Source organism: Neocloeon triangulifer, unplaced genomic scaffold (genome assembly GCF_031216515.1).
Source record: "Neocloeon triangulifer isolate White Clay Creek 2 clone unplaced genomic scaffold, ASM3121651v1 ptg000005l, whole genome shotgun sequence".
Classification (NCBI taxonomy): Eukaryota; Metazoa; Arthropoda; class Insecta; order Ephemeroptera; family Baetidae; genus Neocloeon; species Neocloeon triangulifer.
In genome coordinates, this window is record NW_026775548.1 from 1,282,842 (window position 1) to 1,309,924 (window position 27,083).

The following is a 27,083-nucleotide window of genomic DNA, read 5'->3' on the forward strand; positions in this document are numbered from 1 at the left end:
GAACGCAGCACTCTTTATTTTTCGCTCCGTGACAAGAAATCCACATAATTTTGCTGGGTAAAAATAAAACGAGTTCTGATCCGCATGGCGCGAGGCGGTTTCCAATTTCACTCCTCCTTACATAACAATCCTCTCTGTGCTTTTTTACTTCTCTTCAACAACATTCAATGGGTTGGAGCAGGTTTGGCTGGAAAAAAAGTACACCGGTTAGTTCTGTTTCCAAAATTTGATTTTTATTCAGTGCTCTTCAAAGGTAAAAACTCCTGTCGGCAGGTAGTTCTGTGAAAAACGTCCTTGGAGATTTTCTTCGTTCACTCTTGATCACGTTCGACTCGGAAAAGTCTTTGTATCACTTTAAAAGTTTGCATGTCCGGATGGTTACTCTACCCTAATTAGATTTGAATCCATTATTTTAGCACCACTATAATTCTTTTAAAGCATTGATTATCTTTAATTCCTATTTAAGACCTGCATTGTGACTATAATTATTTCTATATAAATCGCCGATTCACTTAAGCTTCACAGCACTTGGCTAAGGAGATTTCTAAAACTTTTTTGTTATCCCTGTTATTTGAGACGAGATATAAGAGCTAGTAAAATCTTTTGGGGAACAAAGTGACTCGCGTGTGTTCGAAGGGAAAATAGAAAAATATTAATTAGATAAATATATTCATCAGGAACCATGAAAGACGATGCGAAAACTCAAAAACCCTACAAACTCAGACTTGTCTCGATACTCATCTTAATTAATTATTTACGAGCGCGCAGAAATAAAAATAGAGAAAAGGAACTGAATCAATATTTTGGCTCTTAAAAACGTCTGCTCTTTACCTACAAAAGCAGATCGGAGATGGAAAATTTGTGCTTATAATTTGAGCAAGCCTAATTAGATTGAATTTGAAATTCTATATTTCTATGATAAAGAGAATTTTAAGAAAAAAAATCAGATTATTTATCAATATGATAAATTTCAAAGGGTGTGAGAATTGTATGTTTGAAAAATTGATTTGCTTTGGGGGATCAGAAGGAGGCGGCCATCCGGTAGAGGCCGGTGTAGCCGCAGAGGCGGGCGCGAAGGGCTGGAATGAGTAGGGCTGCCGCGGACAGGTCGTCCAGGAATTGTGAGCACTCGCACAACAGCAGGTACATTTTGTCGCCACGGGACACCGATTTGTGCAGGGTTATCCGGCGCAGACCCGCCGACCGCGGAAGGTACCGGTAAAGCATCCTCGCCCCTAAAAAAATAAACAAAAAAATTAAATGGTTAGAAAATTTTACTCATTAAAGTAGCCAAATTATTACAAAAATGGGGTAAAATTTCAAAATGTCTTTCAATAATTTCAAAGAGTGGCTCTTATTGTTGTAAGCTAAATAATAAATTAAATTAATATTATGGCTTTTGTTAATTTGCCTGTTGCAAAATATAAAAGGTGAAATCATATTAGGAGAGGAATTGAATGAAGAATGCCTTTAGCAATCAAAATTGATGTCATTCATCTTTCATGCCTTGATCGTTGGGAAAAAACGCCTGACATTCTACACAAGTGTAACACGTGTGTCCAGCGGGTTGCATACATCACTAAAATGAGGCGCACCGCATGTAACCGAGACACGCGATTATTTCATTATGGATGTTATTTATTGAATCGTTTCCTCATAGGAGCTGATGTTTGGCCAAAGGATTTTTGTTATAATCTCATTAGTTGATAGTTTTTTTTCATCAATCATCAATTTATTTTAATTTTCTTGTTGAAGGTATTTAATTACTATTATTTATTTTTCTCGATCTATACAAATAAATAAAGAAGAATAAATATTAATAATTAAATGCTTCATTGAACTTTAAGAAATATTTAACAATGATATAATAAATACCTGTCCAATAAAGCCAGTTTTTCTCGAATTTTTCGCCGTCGTCGCCGTCAAAAACCTTGTAGATGCAGATGATGTAGCCCGTGGACTGCGGCCTGTCCGGTTTGGTGCCCGGTTCGTGGAGCGGCGGCCGCGCGATGGTGGCCACTTCGTTGAAAAGGTCCATGGTGTGCGAGGCGGTGTAGCGCATTGTGGACGGGTCGAATTTGCGCAGCGAGTTGACCCGCAACCCTCTGAAGAACTCGTCGGGGTCCGTCTTCTTTGTGTTTATCACATAGTAGGAAATGAATGGAATATCGGCTGTGAATCAAAAAAAATAAAAATTACTCATATTGTTAAAATTTTTAATTATATTCATTTGATAAATAAAATTGAATTTAAAGAATAAAAACTTTTACGTATTAAATTTTTTAAGAATAAAATCAATCTTATTAAGATTACATAGAGAATCTGAAAGCATCTTTAAAAAAAAAGGAAAAATGAATTACTTTTAAAATAATTTAAAATATTTATGTTTTAGTATATGAATTATAACCAAATGAATTAAAGTTTGTTTTAAATATTTCTTTAAATTAATTAATAAATTTTTTAAATAACCGAACTTAAAATTGAAAATCTTCAAATGAATTAAATTTCTAATTGTATTAGTTTTATTGACACGTCGTTTTGTTTGAAAGAAAACTGATTCACTTAATTGTCCCACTGACCGTTGTGCTCCATATTGGAGAGCAACATGCCTTCGGTGGCCGACTTGGCCGAGCCGACTTCGCCCAAAATCTCGGCAGCCACGCTTTTTTGCTGCACCAGCGGCCGCGCGAGTGGCGACTCTAATTCTGGCTCTATCGAGGTCATCGGCGTCATCAGGTGCAGCAGGACGCACAGTTTGGGGTCGTCCACTTCAAGGACGCTCAGACTGCTCGGCCTCTTCTCAGCCGTCGGCAACTGAGAATTTTTTTCTTTAAATATATCTTTAAAAACATCAAAGGCACGTTTTTTACTGTGACTCCGGCAGGCAAAAATCTGTCCAGGCTGGTTATGGGGATGATGAAACAGTCTCTGTCTAAAGTCTTTAGGCTAATTGGTCCAGACTGAGTGGGGGTGGTGGCCGTCGAGCTGCGTCCCTGGTTTTTCTTGGCCGGCGACGACCCTGAAGGCCCGTTCTCGCGTATCGTGTCCATCAAATGGCCGCCGGTGATTTTGTCCAGCATCAGATTTCTGCAAAATTTGAAAATATTATTGTTAAAATTTAATTTTTAGTAGAAATTGAATTAAAAAGCCATTTTATCAGCCTAGAAAATGAAGCAGAATCAAAATCCGTCATGCTCATTTCAACTTTAAGGACTGTGAAATTTTCGTGCACAATTTTTTGGATTTTTTGAAAATATTTGTCTTTTGGGTGTGAAAATTTTTATGGGAAGTAATATAAAAACCAGGAAAACAAATCAAATAATGTTTGAATTAAATTCATTGGAATATTGCAATTTTAATTTCAATAAAACTTTCTTAAATTTGACTGAAAATAAGTACACTTGGAAGTTTTCACATAATCTGAATTTTATTTTCCACCAAATTTTCAACCTTTTCAAGACAATTCTTTGTTTATTGTAAAAATAAAAATAAAAAATGAGGTATTTTAATAATTGCATGGTTTTGCTATAGAGGTTGACGTCATCAGCGCGCATATAAATTATGCAGGCCAATTAAAAAGGCTCGAAACGACGACAATCTAGGGAGAGAACGCAAATTTCCACAGTCCTTGCTCTTAGAATAACATAACTCTTTGATGCCAGCACTTTCAGGGGCAATAATGAAGCAAGCGATCTCGGAGGTCTCTCCACTAATTATTATTTGCGTGTCTAATTATACTGAGATTCGAGCAAAAATGCATTCTCTGTTGCAAAGAGTCTCACTTGAGCCGAGGCCAAGCAAAAGAGAAGCAAAAATCATTCAGAAATTAATTCACTTGTCTCGCTGTAAATAATGCATGTGTGAGGTGCTCGCGGAATTGGCGAGAGATTTACCGACGGTTTCAACCCTTTATTTCAATTAATAGTTGCGCGCGTCTCTTTGTTTACTCGCGTGTGAGAAAAGAGAGGACAAGGCTAAGCTTTCAATTTTAGCGCCGCCTCATCTTGCGCTTGAAATGCTCCCATTTTAACTCTTTAACGACTTGTCCGTCGCATCACTTTGTCTTTTGTTTCCCATCTCGCGGGCGCGCGAGCAACCCTTTTTTGTATGTACTCGTATCGCGCGCGGCCCCGCGCCGGCTATAATTAAAAATAAATGGGCGCCGTACCTCGAGGAAATTGCTATTCACCGGGCGGGAGTTTGTTTCTTTTTTGCAGCACCAAATTGCTTTGTTGTTGATTTATTTTATCTAATTTAGCTCTCATCTAGACCATTCTCTTTTAAATAGTTTTAGTTTGAACACAATAAGTGTTGATATTTTAAGTTTTCTTCATCAAAATTTTGTATTTAAATGATTGGCACATAATTATAATCCCATTGCTTTGCACTAACAATAACTTCTTAAATTTAAGTTTATTTTTAGCGAATTAAGTTGACAATACACAAAAATTAATGAAATTACTTATTTTAATATTCATATACTTAAATTAACTACAAAATATTTCAAATAAAATTTTGAGTTAAGATTTTTGTTACAAATTTTATTTTATATTATCTGATTAATAATTGCCCAAATTCACATTATTCGCCATCAGCTTTTTCAATAGGCCGGCGCTGATTGAGTCCCGGTTGACCAGATTTTAATTATTTGTTCCCACTTTGTAAGCGCCAGAATGATTGAATCATAAATTACTGTAAATTACCGTGTCATTCGCGCCCAGAAGTCCATCGAAAGAAATTAATTGATCGACCGCAATGTTTATTTTTTTTTTCTTCTCTATATGAACCTTTTTGCGACCGCATATTTTGGTGCCGCGGAAATCGCGCCCTTTATTTATTTATTTGGTCCTCGGCTGGGACCTCCTCTCTCGATTTATCGCCGTCAAACAAATATTTTGACTTTGGAAGAAGCGAGTGGCGCTTCCAAAGTATAAAACCAGCTTCTTGTGTCTTTTTCTTTATGTATTTTTTTTTGTTATGCTGGGGGCAGGTCTCGTGTGCATGTTTTGTATTTTGATCGGGCGTGCGAGTTTGATGTTCACTGAATAATGCAGAGAAATAGATTGCGTGCTGAGGTAATTATGCTGCTAAGATCAATGCCAAAGCGTGTCGTGCATAATAGATTACGATGCAGGCAGTCAAAAACGTCATTTTCCAAGTACACGAAAATAAAAATAGGTCCTCTATGATTGATTTTTTCCTAAATAATCCATTTTTTAAGCACTATAGAAATATGGAACGTGCAGAGTTAAGTTCTTTTTATAAATTTAATGTGACTTTAATTTTGAATAAAAAACTAATTTGTGAGTTTTTAAGTGGAAAAATCAATAAAAATGTGGAATCAAATGTTTAGATTTTTAATAACTCAATAAACTATTCTATTGTTTTCTTAAATTGATCGCAGTAATTATTTAATAAATCTAAAAAAATTTAGCTTCTCTAGTTTTTGCTGCAATTTTGTATTTTAAGCATTGAAAATCAAAATTTTAATAATTGTGGACTCTTATTTAATTCATTTTGGGATGCAATATTTTGGCACATAATTTCAATTTTCAATTAAAAAGAAACTAAATTACCAAATAACTACCTGGAAATATTTAATATTTTGAATTAAGTTAATGTTGGCTTAATTATTTTTAAAATTTGCCTTCCTTCAAGACTTATTAAGTCAAATCAAGTCTTTCCAACAGCTGGAGACATTTTAGAAAATAATTTGAAATTTTTAAATTTGAAGTTTGTGATTTAGAAATTATTGAATATTCAAGTTATTTAATAATAAAAATTTGTCAATTTGTGTAGTTTTAACTGTTTATTTGTGTAATAATTTTAAATTTAGGCAAAAATAAAAAGTTTATAAGCAAAAAATTTAATTTCTTTTAACGTTTTAGTAATACAAAAAATGAGAGGGTCTAGCAAAATTGTACAAAACTTGTTGTATTAAAATTACAAGGTGCCAAGTATAATTGGAAGGGAAGAAGGTTGCGCACACACCTGTAGGGCTGGTCGTCCATGGGGGTGTAGCCGGCGGTGGCCGAGTCGGAGCGCGAGGCGCCCCTGGTGCGGAGGCGGCCGCCGGAGCTCTTGCCTCCGCCCCCGTACGACCGCTCCTTGGTCTCTGCACGGAAATTTTTGCGGAACATGAGATTCATGTTTGCTCAGGTAATGTGACTACAAAGAAAGAAAGAGAGAGAGAAAGAGGGAATCGCCTCGAGTGTCCGAGGCTCGGACGCGCACTGCACCGACTTGGCTCGCAAATCTCGCCGCTCGCCAATCCCTGTCGCGCGGCCAAAATCACCGACCAAAATATCTGTCCGTCGGTGTGCTTTTTGTTGTACCGGTTTTTTTTATATATCATTTCAAACGTCTCAGTCGTTTTGAGCTCAATTTTTTCTTTTGCTGTTTGCTTTCGAAAGAAGTTTGAAAGATTATGACGGCCTGTGGTCTGTTTTTATGTCAAACGCGCACGTGTTTGCAGCAGCGCCGTAAAATTCGTTTACGATGAAAGAGCTAATGTGTACTATTTTCAAAGTGGAAATTGTATAAACAATTCCTGAAATTTTGTCTAGATAAATTTTTTTTTTTAAATTTACTATTTTAAAGATTGAGTGATTTTCATCAAAAATGTTTTTATAAATGAGATTGTAAAAACAAAAACTATAAAATCAATCGCATCTTCATCTTATCAAAATATTATTTCCAGATTTCTTGCCTTTTTTCTAAAATATTTATTAATACTATACTCTTTCCTATAAAATTAAAATTAACCAAGAAATTGAACAATATAAGTGCAATTACATTATATTGATGCATGAAATTTACCAAAAATAAATAATTTTTTTATTTATATTTCATTTATTTTTAATTATTTATAATTGTCTCTGTCACTATTATTTTAATACCAATTTCCTTTTTTTGCAACCAAATTTTTTTCAGTATTACTCAATCGGAGCTCTAAATAATTTTTATTACTATCACTCTGAGAAACTTTTAAGAATTTTCGTTTAAAAAGTATGAGTTCCTTTTTTTGCTGGATTTATATCTAGGAATTTCAATGAAAAAGTAATTTCAGGTACAACAAATATTTTAAACGAAACGCTCTTAAAATTTGCTTAAATGCATTTACCAAAACAATAAACAATTGAAAACTGCTTAATATTTTTTTAGTATTTATATCCTCTGCATGTACCTTTTGTTTTCAGAACAGATTTTGGCAGAGTTATTAGCATTGAATGTTTACTGAGTAGAAACTATTTTTGCATTAGAAACTTCGAGGGCTAACAACTCAATAATATTTGGCAATATTCATTTTTTTTAACTGCGCAATTGGAATCTATTAGATAGTTTGGAATTTTTAATTCTTTGTTTTCATTAACCGAGTTTTGACAAAATAAATATAAATTAAATTCAATGTTCAAATTGTATTTTACTTAGCATCTTAAATTATTATTATTTTAATTACTTGAAGAATGATGCTAGGATATATTTTTTCATATATTCGAAGTTCTAATATTTTATTTTAATTATCTCAATTTATTTATTTTGAAAGTATGGTGAAAAAATCCTAAATCTAGATCAAAATCGAATTAAATTTGCCCTTTTCAGAAAAGCGATTCAATCGATATTCTCGGAAAAAGCGGGACCGTAAACAAGCGGCAGCAAAAAAGTAAGCGCAAACGCGTCTGGCGAGAGTAAATCAGAGGAGCATGGGTGGGTTTGTTTTATTTCCCGTGGGGCTTAAAAGTCCCATCAAGAGTAGCGTGGGTTTTGGCACCGAGAGGCGGCGCGCGAGGCGAAAAGTGTTGGTGCATCCCATGCGAGCAAATTAAATATTGGACGCGCTGGCCGCCGCCGCCGAGTCTCGTCTGTTTTCCTTATCAAAGAACAATGGTCGCGGGTCGCGTGCGAATTGATTTTATACAAAAACAAATATAACAGAGACGCGGATGAATTATTTATGTGCGAGGACCCACGGCTCTTTTATTTCTCCGAGTCTATTTTTATCTCGTTCCGGTTAAAAATAAATACTCTGAGTGAGAGAGGCGATAAACATTCTTGGCAGCGACACCGCACGCCGTTCCGAAACCCAAGCCAGCGTTGGCGAATTAGCGTGGACCATTGCTAAGGCTTCATGCTGACAGGCAAGTGGTCCACTCAGGGTACAGATCTACTGCTCTTGCCCACCCCCACATCGCAACCATCAAAATCAACAAACTTCAAAGTTTGCAAATAATGCAAAAAGGAAAAACTGAAAATATTGAAGTCATCAAAAGTTTAAAAACTTTCAGCAAAATCTAGAAAATTTAAAATAATGTTTGGAATTTAATTTATTTTATCAATTAATATTAAAATATTTATTCATTCCAATCATTAAAGATGAGCTGAGAAATGTTTTTTGAAATTTCCTATGAGATGAATGTTGATTTTATGATCCCTCCTTGCAAAGAAATTTGATGCAAATAAAAAAAGGGCCGTTTGTTTTCATCAAGCATAATCGAAACTAAAATTTACTTGCTTAAAAAATAAAACTTCTCATGCAAATAATTTGATAGTTATTTTCAATTACTTATATTTTTCTAGAGGTGCAAATTTAAAATTAAACATCTTTCATCTAATTTATTCTGATCATTTTTCTAATAAAATTATTGCTCTTGGAATTATTGTCTTTTTTTCAATTTAGTTTTTATTTATTTGAAATTTTCATCAAAAGAAATAGTACAAATCACAACATTGTCTCTCTCTGGTCTTTTGACATGCAGATAATGACGTCGCCACACGAGCGAACAGCTAAATTAAGGTCCTCTAGGCCTCTTAATGCGAATTACTTAACAAGCCGGAACAAGAAATTGGCGATCGGTATCACGAGAATAGCCAATTTGCCTGGGCACACGAGCGCTCTTTTGACGGCGCAGGCCAAGTTATGCATCACGCTCGACATGCAAGCCCGGCAGATTGCATAAGCAGCGCTCTCCTGATTGTTTTCGTCAGATAAGAGCAAGTTAAAAAAAGAACCGGACTTCCGCGTGCTGAAAGACAGTTTGTCGAGGAGTTGATTTAGCAGGGAAATTAGATATATTTCAAATCGTTCTCATAATTTGTGATAAAAATACAGACTAATTATAATTTTTTCCAAAGAGAATTGATTTAATTAATTTAATTTGAGCAAGAGACATAAACCTTCTTGCTGATTTCAGATTTGTAAAAATTTTATTATTTTTGTTCATTATTTCTGTGAAAATAAAACATTAATTAATATAATAAATAAAATTAAGGACTTTTTTTATGATATTTTGAAACCAAAGTCCATTTACTTGAATACTTTGAAATAAAATAATTATTTTTGTATTAAAATTTTGGAAATAATTTATACTTTCTGTCCCAGCATACATACATTTATTGTTCACCTGTAATTAAGTGTTTTTATCACAAAATTTGTAACAAAATTAGTTTATACCAGATTTCCAGAAATCAGAAAATCACCTTCAATCGTAATTTTATTCATCTTCTGGTTGATTAGGTTTGAATTCAATTAAATTCAGACTATCGAGCTTTGTTTGTTTTGTCAGCTTAAAGCTCAAGGACGAGAGCGGCGCTAATTAGACCATCACATCATTTAATATGCAAAAAGCGATTTGCAGCGCGTCGAGCGGAACCGTGCAATTGATCATGGCATGTGTCGTTGCGCTGAAATTATTTCTCAGCTGTTTCATCAGATTTTTGCTGCGAGCGCGGTCTGCATATTGAGGCGATAATAAATAAATGGCCGTTGGAGCAGCGAAATGCGGAGTTTAAACTCGGCTTTTGTGCCGGCGCCGCGGATCAATACCAAAACACACTCACTCTCTCTCCCTCGGTGTTGTTACAACGAATTCCACCACGGAGAGGAAGGAAAAGACAATTTGGTTGTTTATTTCATCAAAAACTGCTGCCAACTCGCTTTGCACGCAATTTTCGGGCAGCACAATGTCGATGGTGTTTCGCGGGTGCCGGCACGAATTATTGCCGCGATCATTGACGCAGAGAAGTTTAACGTTTTGTCGTTAAACGCTGGTTCGAATTTGAAAGTATAATTATATAATGGCAGAGAACGAATTTTATTGTTCGGCCACGTCAACAGTCTCGAAAGAGGAAATTTGTTTTATGAGGATCAAAATTATATTTTAATATCAATTCAGATTTTCTTGAGCAAGGGGTTGACGACCGTTGAAATTATAAATATAAAATTAATAGGCATTTTGGATTCATTTTTGCTAAATCGGAATAGTTTTTTTTATCATCAGAGAGTTGTGTGATTATTTTATTTAAAATTGTAAAATTTCAATTTCCATAATAAATGAACAGTTTTCCATCCAATATCCACAGACACAGAATGATTGATGGCCAGGACGACCTTGGCGATTCGTTCTCTGACCCATTTTCAGTCGATTCCAGGCAGATTATGAAGATTAATCTAACGGCTCATGGCAGTGTCAGAGCCGAGCAAAAACCCATTAGGCGAGTAAAACACCGCAAACGCATTCTCCCTCCCCAGGGTCAACCCTTTCCTCTCTGCCTGCAAGTTCATTTAGCAAAAACTGGAAATTCAATTGGATCTGCGGCGGCGGCGGAAAACCACCTGTCCCGGTCTTAAAAATAAATCGTCATCCTTGGAAAGCGGAAAGCGGTGCCAGAAAGCATTTTTTCTTGACGCGCGTTTTTAAATTAAGAACTTCGCACCTGCTGGAGCTGAATTTAGTGTTTGCCACTCTCGAATTAATCGCTTGAGATGTAAATTTAGCCCCGGCTTAAATCTGGAAAGATTTAAGGCGGCCCTCGACGCAATTAACCGAGCGACAGCTCAGTCCATTTAATTTAATGTCATTTTTTCCGTCTCCCTCAAAATTAACTCTTTTATTATTTTCAAGCCGAACACTCTGTTTGTTTCGAATGACAAATTACAAACTATAAAAAAGTAAGTAAAAGTTTGTCATATTAAAAGGAAAGAAACTAAATTGTAATGTGCTTAGCCGAGCTCTCAGTGGTTGAAATGAATTTCGCTTCTCTGTTCCGTCATTACTCCCCACGGAGAAAATGTTCTCTGCCCCATGAGCACAGAGGGATGAAATTTTGAGCACCACCAAAGTGCGCACTTTCAAACGCAGTCTGCTCTAGACATAAATTTCACATTTTGCAAGAGTAATTCCATGATAGAATGAAAAAAAAATCAAATAATGATGAATTAAAGGGGCGAGTTATTAAAAAAAAGGGGGGAAATCATTCAATTTTTACAGATTTTTCTAGGTTTAATTTGGTTTAATTAACAAATTTCCTGCCATCTTTAGGTAAAAATTGTAAGACTGTTAATTAGTTCCATGAAAATTATTTGTAGCTTTAGATCAATGATAAAAAATCAAAGAAATTTGCAGATACTTGGAAGATTGACGGTTTAGAAATGAAGTTTCAAAAAGTCATCCCTTTACTCTCGTCGGAACTGCTGAACTGCATAATAAAATTAAAATTTACTATGAAATTAAAATAATTGTAAAATAATTGTCTTTTGCTTCCCTATTGTTTGTTTCAAGAATTACTAAAAATAGACTTTGAAAATTATTACTGCCTAAAGAGAAATCAAATCAAAATTAATCAAATTTTGCAAAACAAAAATAACTTATATTCTCCAGAAATGATTTTTCAAAATTAAATAAATGAAAAATGGGCAAAATTATAAGAATTATACAAATGGTTCAAATTACGCCTGTTTTTGTAATCTCTAGTTAAGTTCCTATCTATTACATAACGTTTCGTAAACTTAAGTTCTGAAAATTAATAAAAACTTCATAGTTAAAACTAATTATTTACCATCTCAATTATTTCTATGATAATAAAAAAAAAAAACGAAATTCTCACATAAAAAGTAAAATATAAAAGCTGAGGGGGACACACCAAACGCGAAACGACGAATTAGGAAAAAATTACAACTCCGTGGTCGGAGTTGATACTTTCCTGGAGCAGTCGGAGGCGGCAGGGGGGTGGCCCGGGGGCCGACGAGGGCGGTCATGGAGGAGTCGTCGACGGCCTCCGGACAGCACTGCCAGCAGCACTCGGGTTCGACCTGGTAGCAGCAGCCGCACTGGAGGGCCGGCGGGCCGCAGTAGGCGGCCACGTCGAAGGCGGCCAGCGGGTGGATCTTGATGCGGCCGCCGATCTGGCCGCCGCCGGCCTGCGGCGGCGGCGCCAGCATCGGCGCCGCCGCGAACAGCTTGTTGTGTGGCGGCGCCGCCGTCTCCATGTTGACCTGGGCCATGGTGCGCCTCGACTGCCCGCCCGGCCTGACCAGGGCCACCCCCGACAGCCAAGCAAAGAAAGGGTGCGCTTGCGTGCCGGCCGAGGGTGCGGGTTGACTCGGCTCGCTGCTCTTTTGTTGTGTCAATTAGACCCTCTTGTTATATTTGTAAACAAAACACATCCCAGTTCGCTCTGGAATTTTTTCTAGTCATTTATTTTTGGTTTAGGGCAAAAATTTCAATTTTTTTTTTCATTTTTTATTCATGTAGGAACAAAAGAATCAAAATTTCTCTTAATTTGAAGTAATACTTTTATACTTACTCTAAATATAAATTTATCACAAAATAACAATATTTAATTAATTTTCATTCAAAAATCTATCAGTCGATTGAAAAAACTTCCAAAGTATCCAGCTCTGATAATTACTGTTTATTTTATGATAATTTATTCTTTTTTAAATAAAAATACCGGTGGTGTCAGGAATTATAATCTATTTCCTGATATTCATTCATTTAGGTAAAATGATATGAGCCTTTTACTGTTTAAATCATGAAAAGACTTTGACGAATTCAGAATTATTTCAATAAATTAATTTGGTCAAATTATATCATAAATCATAATATTGAATTTCCTTGAGATCAATTTCGAATATATTCCGGAATTACGTCATTAGAATGAGAATGAGGTGAAATTTCCAATGGTTGAGGAAATCGATATTTTCACTCGAATTCCCTTTCATAATAAATAATCCAGAGAGACGCTTTTGCCCCACATTGAAGCAAGGCCGACCCATTATAAGTGATCGAAATATATTTCACAAATGGCAATAGTAACTCGGATCCGTTTTTTCCAAAGACTTCTTATTTCTGCTGACGGCGCTAATTAAGAGCGCTAAAGACTCAATTTCGCAATTGGCAACTTTCCACTCTTTTTGAATCATTATATTTTCTCGGCCGAACAATCCGCCTTTGTTTCGCGCCGCAGAAAGATTCTTTTTCATTATAAAACATTATAGATGAACGACGAGCGTGGCAGAGCACAACTGTCGACACGTTGCGGCCAACTGGGGTCACGGCCAAAACCACCCCTTCTAAGCCCATGTATAGAAAACTTCTTCTTTGACGTCCCATTATGGTTGGCATCGTTCTTCCCCACAAAAGGGTTAAGGGAAAGTTTTTTACTGCCGCATGTTGAGTGCCAGACTTTAAGAATAAATTTTATTTTCTGAAAATTTTGCTGAGAAATTCCATTTCTTCTAGAATGTCTACGCAGTGGCCTCAAAACAACAAACAATTAATTGGAAATCTTTGAATTTTAATCTAGTCCAAATTTGAATACATATTATAAGATTATTAAAAATTCAAGTTGAGACTGAAGATTATTTATTTAGAAAACAAAGCGTTTTTAAATCTATAAAAAACTAATTTCACATGAAACTGAATAAAAATTAGGAAAACAACAAAGGTTTCCAAGGAATGAAGTTTCTGTTTAAAAATGTGAATTTTAGTTTAAAAAGTTTCAGACACAATCTTTAATTGTGGGCAAAAATGAAACAATTCCAAATAAAAGTTTATTTACAAAGACATAAATAAAATTCCAGAGCTGTACAAACTTTTTTGTTATTCCGATATTCAGATTGATTGAGAACCAAGAAAAACCAAGAGAAATTGGTTTTTGCTCAACCTGCAGAACTTTGACGCAGGCTACAAACTTTCCGACGACACTCTCATTCATTATTCATTCACGGCGCTCCGGAACTCTCACTTCAAAACATCTGCCGCAACCCTAATGATGAGACGCTTCCCAAATCAAATCCATTAACGCTTTGGCCCAAATTAGTTGGTCTTTTCATGCGAATAATCCTCATTTTCCACCACTAGAATAAACAGAAATTAATTTTTAATCACCCACACGTGTTCGTTTTTCATTACATTTTCAGTTTATTTTTGGCTGCCAAACACACGTGCGCGCCGAATTGTATATCAACAATATTTTTTTGTTTACCCACCTTTCTGGGAAAGGGTCGGAATTTAAACATGCAACCCTGCGCTTGAATAGAGGAAAAAAAGTAAATCGATATGAATACTTTAATAGATATATTTCGCTACACACTGCGGTGAGAAAAATATTCTCAACCTGCCTCTATTTTTCCTTATTTTGGCAAGACGGTCACGCGCAGCAGACTGGTTTTTAAGAGCAGCTGTCGGATTTCACAGCAAAATTTACGAACGTGGAAACTTTTATACTGCAGTATAAAAAAGTCAATAGTCAGTTTAAAAGAAAAATTTTTGTGTGTGTAATTCAAATATTTATTTATATATTACGATGTTGTTGAAATAGATTTTAAATTGCAAGAAACTAATTTAATTTGATAGTTTTGATTTTAAATAATTTCATATTGAAAAAGTTCAAGACGATTGTTAAAATTTGTTAATAGGATGGGTGCGAAGGAATAAAGTGTTCGGCGCGCTCCTCCTCGACTCTGACAGTGGGTCTGGAGAGCGAGTTGATCAATAATACTGCAGCGCTGCAGGTGTTCCCCCCACTAGGCGCTCCGAGGCTCTCCTGAGGCTGACCTGACCCCAGGTCTCTGCAAATTTTGACTTGCCGACCAACCTTTAAAACCATTACAATCATTATTCATGTTTGGTCAAATTTAAATTTTTTTTTTAAAAAAAGTGAAATCTAATTTTTCATGAATTAAAATAAAATGAAAAGAATAATTCATAAATTAAAAATAAAAATCGTCCTAAATGTTGTACATATTGTATAATAAATATATTTTTTATTTTGCATTTAAAATTATATTTAATTTTAATTCTTCATTTGGCACATTCAATAACAACTATTTTTATTTTAATATATATTTAATTTTGAATTTAATTAAATTTCAAATCATGTGTCAATTGCTGCCGGCATTAAAATTTCACGTCTGCTCTTCTCTTGGCCCCTTCTTGACTTTTTACCACAGTTAAATTTAGTCCTTGGACTAGGCTGCCGACGTTGAACCTGTGACACATACTCTTTATAGCTGACCCCTGACCTCTTGTGGTCCCAACACAGACGTCGTAGCAATCGTGTCTGCGCCACTCGACTAAAGATGTTCACTTTACAGCTCAAATAAAAATTGATGAGCTGTGCCAGCCAGCGCGGCCCCTAATCTATCTTTAGTGCTTGTTGCAATTTTAATGTTTTCATTTACAGCCTATTACATTCAAATGGGATTTTTTTCACGGATATAAAAACGTTTTATTTTTTTTTATAACTTAAAATAATAATGAGCGTTTATTTTACAAAGTTGATAAAATAAGGTTTAAAATTTTGAGCCTTACGAGTTAATATCAAAAATATGTACAATTTTTTCAGTTAGAAATAAGTTATGTGCATAATAAAAACTAATGGTTAATTAAATCTCTCGATCCGGTCTATGTGATGACGACGCCTTTACTGAGACACGGGCCGTTGACGCTTTCCAGCAGTGCCGGCCAAAGGTACGTCCTGATGTCGTCCTTCTCAGGGTTCGACGCGTGGAAACGACTGTGCAGGTCTGGCCTGTACTTCTTGAATTCGTATTCGAGGGCAAGAGGTGGGTTCTTCAAAAATACGATTATTTTATATAAAAATTTGATTTTTATAAAAAAAATTTACCTGGGTTGCAAGGGACCAGGCCATCTGCACGGACGACCTGACGTAAGCAATGAGACCCTGGCACGTTTTCAAACAAGGGTAGTCGTAGAGGGCGGTCCATATTTGTGAACAAACGTCCTAGATTTAAAAAAAAAAATTGTTAGAAAAATTGCAAAAAAAATTAATAACATTGATATGGTTCATTTTTAAATTTAAATAATTTTTACTACAATTCACTTGATTTTTCAATATTTCTTCGGAATGAGAGTTAAAAAATCTTATTACTTTATTTGTTTTTAATTTATTTATATATTAAATTGAGGTTAATAAACAAATTTGTGACAATTTCAAAATCTGATAATAATCGCAAAATGAATTAACAAAATTTTTTTAATAAAAACTAAATAGATTAAAAAAAATTGTAAGATTAGTTTAAGTTATAGAATGTATTTTAAATTTACATCTCTTGAAAGTAAAAATCTTTAATTAACCTTCTCTTTTCTTATATAGTGGGAAAATATAATTATAAATCAATTTCCTCTTATTTTTGTCTCACCTCGACACTTTGGCACAGATTGAATTTATCAGCCGTGCTGGCAAGGTAGTGTGCAATGCTGGCTTCCAAGTCGTCAGACGCTGCTCTCACCTCGCTCTGCTGACCAGGTTCGGGCATTTGCAAAATTTTCCTGATAGCCTCCTTTTTCTTGGCCAGCACCAGCAGCACGGCGCGATAAGATAGCTGCAAAGTTCGAGTTAACAATCGCAACTTTTATATGTTAAAATTTTTTCTTACAACTACGACTGAGAAGAGGATTTTTGATTTGAGCTCCTCGGCGCCTTTGAGCTCCTCGAGGATGTCCAGGGCGTCCAGAGTGTCCACCTTGGCCTGGGCGTACAAAGACTCGTACTTCATCACAAGCTTGGGCACGACGGGTTCCGTGGGTGGCGGCAGAATTGGCCGTTTTGGCACGTTGTGTTGCATCATCGGAGGTGGAGGTGGTCTGGGAAAATTTCAAAATGTTTTTTAAGTTAATTAATTGAGTAATTAAATTGCCAACAATATTGATAATAATAGTTTAAAAGGAAATTATATTATTTTTCTTTGGTTTGATTTTTTAAGGACTGAAACAATCCATTAAGGAAAAGCCGAATTTCAACTTAAGAAATTAAAAATTATCATTCCGTTTAATTATAAATAAATTAACTATCTAAACGTGCTTTATTTTATTATAATCATTATTTATGGAAATGAAGAGATCATCTCCTGGAGTGTCAACTTCTTCAAACAAATTATTATTTTAATTCATTATTTTTTATTTGAGAATAATAATTTGGGCAGAGATTGCGTAGTTGTGCACTAATAAACCTGGGTATCAATAATCGAAAATAGGAGATTTTTTTTAATAGGCAATTACATTTTTCTCTTTATAATACTATTAATAATGTTGCTCTATATATCATAATTAATAAACACCTCGAAATTTATGAAAAACAGATCCGAGGAAACAGGAAAGCTGATGAAACGTAGTGTAGGCTTGTTTCCTGCTGCGCGCAGGATGCGAATATTCGCGCGACAACTGGCCAACATCAGAATATAAAAATATTTCAGTAAAAATTTTGATTGGAGTGAAATGTGGACTGTAACGCCTTTTCACATCGTAGCATTTTTGCTATCATATTATGTTATTATAACTTAAATATTTCATTTCGATATGAAAACAACTGATTATGGTTTTGTTTTCAGCAATTCAGTAGTGTTTCCTCAGCACTTATTGTAAAAATGAGACCTTCCAGGGAGAAAACAGACACTTTGAATGTTAAATTTGCAGTGCATCAGCGGAGTGCGTTCAAATTTGAAACATAATATTTAATCACTCAATTTTTCATTCGGCAAATCGCAGAAAGAAATATAACTAGGGTACGCATTCAGAAGTGCTGTGGACTTCGTACATGCAATCCAACCTCAAAACCCACAACCATAACTTCGCAATTGGCATCCATAGTAAGAATAATTGTCTTCCATGATTGCATGCCTTCAGGATAACATTATTACATATATCCTGTATAAATATAAATCATAGATTTCAACATTAACGACATTAGCGAGCGATGCGTCAACCACGGCAATTGAAATTCAGACAACCCTTCCAAATCAAGAATTCACAAATTTTTTTGAAGAGAGCACGTTGACAGAGCAAATCATCGCAAGCACCCTTGAAGTAGAAACTACCACAACCGTACTATCAACGCCTACAAATCCGCTGACAGAACAAACATTGACTCTCACTGAAATCACTTCATCAGCAAGCCCAGCGATAACTATCATTACCGATGCAACTACAACAACTATCACACCTACCACCACTACAATAGCTACCACCACTCCTGCCACAACCACTACAACAACCATTACTACTCGTACCATCACGACTACCACACCAACCACCACCACTACCACTCCTACAACCACCACTACCACTCCTACAACCACCACTACCACTCCTACCACCACCACTACCAAGACTAGCACAAGTACCTCAACCACAACCACAACTCCAAAACCATTGTGCCTTCCGTACAATTGTAACTTGACTGTAAGTTGTAAAATTTGATTACCCCCGTCATTAATAATACACTCATGTTGTTCATTAGAGGTCAAAATTAGGACCAGATGGTAGAGTACTGGGTCGGTTTTTTTAACTAATTTTAAGCAAAAATTGAACCAAAGAATTACAAATTCAATTCATCAGCGTCAGCAGTTACTGATGGAGTCCTGAGGGAGATTGGGAATAGGCAGTACTTGTTCAGCTCAAGTGCGGTATGTGTCAATACATATAGTTAAATATGGTAGGAATTTGCATGTTATTAACCAATAATAAAATTCAGAAAAACTGGACCGAAGCGGCAACTGCGTGTTGCTCTCTTGGGATGAGTCTTTTGAGTTTTGAAACTGCTGACGAATATTTATCTATGGCAGATATTATTGATTGTATGCGTCTCTAGTTTTCAGTTTTGACCAAATTCAATAATATTTGAGTAGTTTCTAATAACGGGAGTTTAAATGGCGAATTCTACACATCTGGAAGTGACAACAAATTGGAAAACTCTTTCGTTTGGTGTGCATCGAATAATGCCACTATTGCTTCCCCGCCGTGGGCTGCTGGCGAGCCGAGTGACAAAACGGAAACGGAAAACTGTGTTGTGGTGTACATGGAACCCGGCAAAAATCCCCAGCTCGGTGACAAATCGTGCTCTACAGCCACAAAATATATTTGTGAAGTATTTTAATCTCATTAGTAGTGAATTATATGAAAATGACTAAAAATATTTAGGTTGCAGTGATTCCAAGAACTGCACCAACTTTGCCACAAACCTGCAAAGCTGATGTTGATTTATTTTAATTAATATCAAATAAAAATTTTAATAAAACATTAACTCTTAGCCGAACTTGTTAGGATCAGATAGACAAGTTAATAGTATGCTATTTTTTGCAGTAAAAACTGTAAATATTAAAACTTTTATAAAATTTTAGTGACTGCGCCCGTAATTGATGGAAAGTTTATAGTTCTATGTGGAAAATTATACTTCTTTAGCACATCAGCAGTATGAACAAACTCGTTTATCCAAATAAATACTAAATAATGTTCCTTGTTAATTAATTTTAAGAAAACCTGGCAAGATAGTGCAGACGAATGCTGCAAAAGGAAAATGAGATTCGTTGCTGTAGAAACTGACGAGGAGCATATGTGCCTGGCTGATTTCATAACCAGTAAGCAAAAGTTTAAATTTTTAAATTATGCTTATATGTTTGATATTCTGCAGATCCGTACGGTCGCCAATATAACGGACTTTGGTTTTGGACTTCTGGCTCAGATAGTACCGTTGAAGGAGTCTACAATTGGTGTTACGCGGACAATACTCAGGCAAGCATGCGCTTTTCCAGTGTGCTCAAGTGGGACTCTGCGCAGCCTGATAACTATAATAATGAAGACTGCATAAATTTCTTCACGTGGAACGTGGCTCCCCCAGGCAGCATCACTTATAATGATTATGCTTGTAGCAATACGTTGCAATATATATGTGAGGTGATTTGCGCATCATATGATATGATTTCAAATCAATTTACACGCCTGACGTGTGGTTTGCAGCGGCCATTGTTTGGACCAGTTCCGTTTCCCGAATGTCCAACAGTAGTTTGCACACCGGAGGTGAGAAGCTGAATAATTACAATTTTATAAATATTTTACTTAATTAATAAACTTATCGCAGCTTGCAAAAGTTAACGAGTCCCAAAATTGGTTGTGTACGTTCAATTGAGTGTGAATTTCGTGTCGAGCAATAAAAAAGTTTTTAGCTTCATCAGCCGCAGTGGGAGATTTTTACAGTGGGTGCAGCAAACAGTACTTTATCAGTGCTGCAGTGGTAAATTGAAAATAGCTTAAATAATAACGAAAATAAGTCACTCAAATTAAGAAAACACGAGACGAGGCTATGGCAGAGTGTTGCAAGTATGGCCTACAACTTTTAAGTATTGACACGCAACAAGAGCTTCAATGCATTGTGGACATGAATAATGGTGGGTTCAAAGTATTTTACTTTAAACTTCATAGCAGAATTATTAAATTACTTGAAACTTAATACTTAATAATATGCATATTTCCTGACGATGAAGCGAAATCGAAGAAATCTGCGAGATTTTGGACATCTGGGTCCAACATGGGCATCTTGAGTGTCAGCAACCACGGTTGGTGCACCACGAAGAATCTGATTTACAACAAAACCCTTTGGGAAAGTTCACAGCCGGACAATCCGTACACAGAAAGGTGCATTTCTTTCAACGTGGCTGTTGGGGCCGCAGCTTTATACAGAATTCACGACACTGCGTGCTCCACAACTTTACCTTTTATCTGCGAGGTCAATCTTTCTATTACATTTAACAAAATTTTTATAATTACAATTATAGGGTGATGTACCACCACGCGTATAATTTGAACAAGACGAAGACAGAGGGATTGCAGCAGGTGCAATTTAATATTTGTGTCTTTATTTTCGTTATTTTCCATTCAGATATATGTCAATTTTTTTACATCGATGACAATTGAAATTTATTTTCTTCTTTACAAAGACGATAAAAATTTGAGATCATTCATTTACTTATATCAATGGAAATATTTGATTCTGCGTTCCTGAAATTTATACTCTGCTAAATTATTAGGATTCCTACGTTATAAAAATTAATAAATTTATATTGAATTTTAATTAACTTTCTTCCTTTATATTTTGATTGAAATCACGCTAATACTGTTAGTGATAAAAAAATAAATAATTATTATTTTTTTTAAATTTGATGGGAAAAAACAGATTGCTAAATAAAATAAAAGATATTTTTATTTTTCAAAAGACAAAGTTCTATCATAATACAAAAAATAAAAATTTGATTTAAATTGGATTATTTCTTTTTAAACAAGATATTTTTCTAAAAAAATATGATTTTTAAATAACAATATTTGTTTTAAATTCAAATTAAACTACTTTTACAGCCTCAATTTAAACTCAAGTTTTATTTGGGCTGGTATCTCATGATATTTTACAACAATTATGAGAAAAATGTGATAACTTTATTATTTATTTTTCCCATACAAATGAACAAAACTTACTGTTCATAAAAATTGGTAAAATTTAAAAGAAATGGAAAAGAAAATCTCTTTTTAATAGAAAAAAAAAATTAAAATCTAAATAACTTTTCTTATAAATAATTTATTTTTAAATATTAAGTGATTAATTCAGCTGATTTCAATTTTACGACGTTCTTTTACAATTCAAGCGTGACTTCTCAGGAGCTTGAAACAAGACAAAAGAGCAGCGCATTTTGAATTACGCAACCTTTTTGCTCTTTGTTTATATTATACGCGGCGTGAGGTCTTTATAGCTCTCCGCTGATGTACTTTGACTTGCAAAGTGCACTTCTTATTACGAAGCGTATGTGCGAAAATAAGCCGATACATCCTTAGAGCAAGGGAAAGTGAAACCGGAGCTTTTTGTGTGAGAAATAAAAAAGCCAAGAGCGGAAAGGCATTGTGTGTTTTACATTGAAGTGAATTTATATATTTATTCCGCGCCGCCGAGAGACCCACGCGCGTTTCTGGCAAAACTCGTTGTTGTGTAAATCCGCGGTGCTTCGCGCGCAGAGGGACAGAAATGGCAATGGAGCAAGAGGGAATAATAATGCAGAGAGCAGTGGCCAATTTTTTTAACACCCTCGCGCAATGAATGGGCGTTGTAATTCCAAGGCCTTGAACGCTCCTTTTCATGCTCCATTGCCTTTATTGGACCTCAAATTGAGTAATAATCGTAAATTACCAACTCCATCGCATGGATATTAAAAAAAAATATAATAAAATAATACTAAATTTGCAAAATTTTTATTTATAAAAATTTTGAAAATTTAGTATAAAATTTATAAAATAAAAAGTATATTTCTGTTAAAATGATTAAAATTTGGTACGGGAATAATATGTGTAATTTTCTAACCTATTGAAGGAAAATAAATTAAAAATAATTATACAAGATAATTATACCCATTTTAGGTTGAAATTTACGTTTTAAAATCAACTATTTGACGGTAAATTACCTATTTGCTTGAATATAATAACTTTTTTCGCCTAAAATCACTTATAAATTTTAGTAAAATTATTATTATGTATTTTAAATTCAACTAAAAATTAGCTTAAAACACTTTATTTTCCACCCTAAATTATTATTATTTTTTCCAAAGCCTACTTAAAATTTATTTATAAACTTCTGGACATCGGAAAAAAATTGCGTTTCTCTCTTCAAAAGAGAGCAAATTGCGAACGAAAATTAATGTGCATCTCACCTGTTTGGCACGGAGTAAGGGTTTTCAAGAGGTGGGCTGTTTCGCGCGGGCAGTTCTGGCCTTCGGCTCATTTGGGACTTGAGCGAGGACGACGACGAGTCGCTCTTTTTCTTTTCGCGCTGGATGAACGACTCGCAGCTCGGACAGCACTTGCCGTTCGAGCCTTTCGAGGAGGCCACTGAGAGCGAAAATTGCCAAATTACAAACTCGAGAGGACAAAAGAATAAAGGAGAAAAGTACCTGATCTGGCGCCGGGTTTCTTGGTGTACGGCGAATTTCCAGACAACATTATGGTCGATTCCGAGTCCGAGTGGTAGCCGGATATGTCACTCGAGTCGTCGTCATCTTCGGCCACTCCTTTCATCAAATCGAGCACCTGGAAAAATAATTGGATGGGGTGAGGTTTGGGAAAAAATTAGGATGATAAATATATCGAAATAAATAAAAAGGGTCGGAGCAAAGATGGAAAAGTACACATTGGTTTTATAAAATTTTGGTGTAGGTTTTATTTATAAATTTAATTAATTTTTTTTTATCATTTTAAATACAGTTCTAATGAGTTGTTTGTTGTAAATATTACGCAAAGTTTTCTCTTTTTTATAAATTTAATATTTTTATTAATTTTCAACTTTGTATTTGTATTTATAAAATTTATCATTTTATTGTTCAAAATAATGGAGCCCATTTAAAACTTATTTAATTTTTCCTATACCATGTGCTAGGGAATTTTTCACACCTCTCGACAAGAACAATGTTTTCTTTCACTACCAATTAAATAATCAAACAATAAAGTTGTAAAGACAAAAACTGGCAAGCAACGACTCATTCCACATCCTCTCTTGAGGCAACTCATCACTTCAAATTGGCTCTTTCCTGACAAAGTGAGCAACAATACATTACAAATACATATCTCGCTGAGAAACAGGAAGCTCCAGTGAAATTAAAAAGTCTCCAAAATAAAACAGCCATAAAAAGTTCAAAAATTGGCTCCCAAGAGATGAATGTGAGAAAAAGCGTTTTTGCGCCTCGATTGTTGCGAATAAACGGACGACGGGTGAGAACTTTTCAACAACAACCGACGTGCTCATTTACATAGCAGCGGACAGAGAAGAGACGTTTTTCATCAGAAGCCGACCCGGGAGGTGTTACACTTTTCACGCCTAATTAATCAGGCAAAATTTTGTCCCGCTGCTCGTGAAATTATAAATTAATTCATTGATGAAAATTTATGGAATATGAGAAAAAAATATCCGTTACTCAATGTAAAAAAAAAAAATGCTTGCGGTAAAATTATATAAATATTTGAGCCTGCAGGAGAGGATTATTATTATTTTTTCTTACAATCAAGAAGGAAGTTATTTCTTCGATATTTGCGATCTGCTGCATTAACGGGAGGAGTGGTGAATTAAAAATGTAAAAACAGTTATGTTAATCAGACGCATGTTGTGATGCGTACGCTAATTGGTCATAACTCACTCGGCCGCGGGTCAAATCGCGAGAGAGAAACCGCGCGTTTAATGAAAATTGATTAAGAGATTCACATAAATAGTTGGATATAAAGAGAGATACGACGGTCTTTGTTTGAATAATTATAGCGGGCGAGATCGAGCCGCGCAGGAAAGTTGATTCAATTTGAATTTTGTGATCTTGTCTAGACACGATTCTTTTGTTTGCATTATAATTTACATATACGAGAGAGTGAATAACAATATAATACTAAAGCTGATGAGAAAAATGGAAGGTTATTTGTTTTATCTTAAATAGCTCTTTTAGTAAAAAAAAAAAAATAAAATTCAGCATATTTATTTATTTTCCATTAAGAAACCTTAAGCTTTAGGGAAAGGCTCTGATGAATAATTTTTATTTTGAATTTCATGATTTGCATACATATTTTTTTTTACTTATTTCTTTTAATGTGTAATTTCATCCACTTTAAATTTTAATAAATCATTTTTTTTAAATAAGCAAATTTAAATTTGCCCTCATTAATTATAATTTTTTTCATATTATAACAATAATTTATAGTTTTCATTTAATATCTAAAAAAATTTTAGAACTTTAAAAAGCAATTAAAATTTGCATAATTTTTTGTTTAATTTTCCTTACCTGGTCGCATCCGTAAGAGAATCGCATGAGGATTGGAGCCACAATCGCCGTCGCATCGAAGGTGTTGGTCGATTCCTTCCTCAGTTGCGTGAATTGGAAAAGCGCGTCTTTGTCGCACTCGATCCTGCGCTGCAGAATGCCCAGCAGGACGTTCAGGTAGTGGTTGCCCAAAATGGGTTCGACGACGTTCAGAAGGGTCTTGTTCTTGATCAGACGTTCCTGAATCTCAAGTTGGCGAAGGGACAGTTGGCGTTGGTGCGACGCCTCGATGGGCGTCGTCGGCGGCTTCTTGTTGTTGCTGGCCAGCGAGAGTTCCTCCAACTTCTGCAGAGCCTCCTTGTAGGTCTCCAGAACTCGCTGGAACTCGAGTCTCAGGGCGTCGTGCAAGTTCATCAGGGTCTGGTCGGCGGTGGAGACGAGACCGTGTTGGCCCAGACCTTCCAGGGATTTGTCCAGAGCCTGTTTTCGGACTCGCAGAACTTTGCGGATCTTCTGGTTTGACAGGACGATGACCTTGAGCAGCTTCTTGCAGCTGAAGACGAAGGGACTGGAGGGCGTCAGCAGTTTGCTGGGGACCCTGCGCAGGGTGATGTTGGCCTTGGCGTCGTAATCGTGCAGCGCGAAGAACTTGACCATCTGCATGACCACATCATCTGGCCTCAACAACTTCATCCCGAAATCCAGACCTTCGGAGAGGAAGACCTTGGCGTACAGGGCTTCCAGGATGGACAGGCTGTTGGGCATGGACTCGACAAAAAGGTCCACCGGCAATTCGTGCAGGATCACCTTGAAGGTCCCGTGGCTGAGGCGGTTGATGAAGTTGGCCGCTTCTCTGTACTGATAGTTTTCGTACAGCAAAATGATCCTCTTGACGGCCACCCTTGGGCTAACGTCGGCAATGGTCATGCTGTTGATGCGCGAATCGATCTGCTGGTAGTACCTGACGTTCGAATCATCGTAATTCGCTCCACGTCCGGCCTGGCCGAACATTTTCTGGACGTTGCTGCGGCCGAGTCTGCGTTCGGGCCGAATGCGTTCGCCTCTCTCGAGTTCGGCGAAACCGCCGGTGGAGGCGGTGGAGCCGGGGTCGTCGCACCACGAGCCGGCCGAGTTGGCCGTCGGCAGGCTGTACTGCTTGCACAGCGGCGGCGGAGGCAGCATGCGTTTGCTGCTCGCACTCACACTGTGGAAATACTGCTTCTGCTGTTTTTTCTTGCCACTCATGTCGCGCGATCTCAAGATCCCATCCAACCGCACCAAAAGAAAATTATTCGATTTCCAAAGGATTGAAATTAAATTGTTTGTATAAAAACAGCACTTTTGCTTGAAACACACCGCACGAGTTAAAGTCACTGCTCAGGTACACGCTTGGGCGGAGAAGCGCTCGCGACGGAGGCACAGGCGAGTCTGACCTCAATGAGTGCAGGCGCTACCAGGAGATGCTGCAGGTGCCTCAGGGCTGGCGAACGCGACCAATCGCTAGCGACTCCTCTCTTTCTTTCTTGCCAGAGAGAGAGGATAAAGGGAATTCAGGAGCAGCCGCGGCCGCGGGGCAATAAACGCCAGCCAGCATGCACGCTGCAGACCAGTTCGTCAACTCTCTGCTTTAAAGCTCTTTTGCATTCTCGATCGAGTGGCTATTTAAATTTATTTCTCTCTCCGCGCCGAATTGTCCCACTGCTGATTTATTTGGCTCGCGGCGCTCGCGCGAGAGAGTGAATTCTTTTTATCGAAGGGTACTTCTTACTTTTTATCCTCGTTGTTCATAAACTTTATTGGTGCAATGACCCGCCGCCGCCGAAAAGGAGTACTTTGCTCATCAAAGCGTCTTTCAGTTCATCATGGTCGGTAATTTCAAGGCGCGTTCAATCAACCCAGAAATTAGCGAGCTCAAACCTGCTGTAATTAGACGAATTGCAGTGGGAGATTAAATTATATAAAAATTATCAATAACTCTAAAGACGCTGGTGATAAAAGGCAGTTTTACTGAATAAGGCGAGTTCTTGAGATCACAATTACAAATTTTAGTTAAAGGTCTCCCGGGAACACTTTTATTCAAAAATAAAATTATCAAAAAAAGTATTTGCGGTGATTTTTTTTTACACATTGTAAGATGTAAATAAATAAATGTATTTAAAATTTAGTTCTAAAATTCATAGCTGCATTCTTGAATTGAAATATGGAAACAAAAGTCAGTTTAAATTTATTTAAA

General features: G+C 36.1%; 3 protein-coding genes across 3 annotated transcripts; 1 reads left to right on the forward strand and 2 right to left on the reverse strand.

The window, feature by feature from the left end:
• Positions 1-190: 190 nt before the first annotated feature.
• LOC132193783 (uncharacterized) lies at positions 191-6,440 on the reverse strand. The gene is made up of 5 exons (XM_059614668.1): positions 5,992-6,440; positions 2,871-3,087; positions 2,580-2,814; positions 1,876-2,172; positions 191-1,235 (listed from the first exon to the last, which is right to left on the reverse strand). The coding sequence occupies exons 1-5, from the start codon at positions 6,147-6,149 to the stop codon at positions 1,021-1,023; spliced, it is 1,122 nt and encodes a 373-aa protein (XP_059470651.1). The 5' UTR covers positions 6,150-6,440; the 3' UTR covers positions 191-1,020.
• A 9,061-nt stretch (positions 6,441-15,501) lies between these two features.
• Positions 15,502-26,461, reverse strand: LOC132193916 (uncharacterized). The gene is made up of 7 exons (XM_059614871.1): positions 24,872-26,461; positions 23,006-23,141; positions 22,766-22,943; positions 16,682-16,889; positions 16,445-16,627; positions 15,910-16,026; positions 15,502-15,854 (listed from the first exon to the last, which is right to left on the reverse strand). Exons 1-7 carry the CDS (start codon positions 26,093-26,095, stop codon positions 15,687-15,689), a joined length of 2,214 nt encoding a protein of 737 aa, XP_059470854.1. The 5' UTR covers positions 26,096-26,461; the 3' UTR covers positions 15,502-15,686.
• Positions 17,396-21,125, forward strand: LOC132193915 (uncharacterized). Its single transcript, XM_059614870.1, has 19 exons — positions 17,396-17,570; positions 17,633-17,729; positions 17,790-17,890; positions 17,970-18,482; positions 18,541-18,574; positions 18,639-18,706; positions 18,775-18,877; positions 18,929-19,167; positions 19,221-19,274; positions 19,331-19,364; positions 19,421-19,491; positions 19,555-19,657; positions 19,711-19,973; positions 20,037-20,096; positions 20,158-20,191; positions 20,243-20,310; positions 20,362-20,464; positions 20,561-20,802; positions 20,852-21,125. Exons 1-19 carry the CDS (start codon positions 17,520-17,522, stop codon positions 20,873-20,875), a joined length of 2,262 nt encoding a protein of 753 aa, XP_059470853.1. The 5' UTR covers positions 17,396-17,519; the 3' UTR covers positions 20,876-21,125.
• Positions 26,462-27,083: the final 622 nt, after the last annotated feature.

Excerpts from the sequence above, each read along its gene's own strand:
- LOC132193916 (XM_059614871.1), bottom strand. The coding sequence starts at position 26,095 with ATGAGTGGCAAGAAAAAACAGCAGAAGCAGTATTTCCACAGTGTGAGT. Across the intron at positions 23,142-24,871 it reads TCTCTTACGGATGCGACCAG|GTGCTCGATTTGATGAAAGG; the intron begins GTAAGGAAAATT and ends TTATTTTTCCAG. Across the intron at positions 22,944-23,005 it reads GAAACCCGGCGCCAGATCAG|TGGCCTCCTCGAAAGGCTCG; the intron begins GTACTTTTCTCC and ends TTTCGCTCTCAG.
- LOC132193915 (XM_059614870.1), top strand. The coding sequence starts at position 17,520 with ATGTGGACTGTAACGCCTTTTCACATCGTAGCATTTTTGCTATCATAT. Across the intron at positions 19,658-19,710 it reads CCTGGCTGATTTCATAACCA|ATCCGTACGGTCGCCAATAT; the intron begins GTAAGCAAAAGT and ends GATATTCTGCAG. Across the intron at positions 20,803-20,851 it reads CTTTACCTTTTATCTGCGAG|GGTGATGTACCACCACGCGT; the intron begins GTCAATCTTTCT and ends TTACAATTATAG.
- LOC132193783 (XM_059614668.1), bottom strand. The coding sequence starts at position 6,149 with ATGAATCTCATGTTCCGCAAAAATTTCCGTGCAGAGACCAAGGAGCGG. Across the intron at positions 3,088-5,991 it reads ATGGACGACCAGCCCTACAG|AAATCTGATGCTGGACAAAA; the intron begins GTGTGTGCGCAA and ends CAAATTTTGCAG. Across the intron at positions 2,173-2,579 it reads CTCCAATATGGAGCACAACG|CCGATATTCCATTCATTTCC; the intron begins GTCAGTGGGACA and ends TTTGATTCACAG.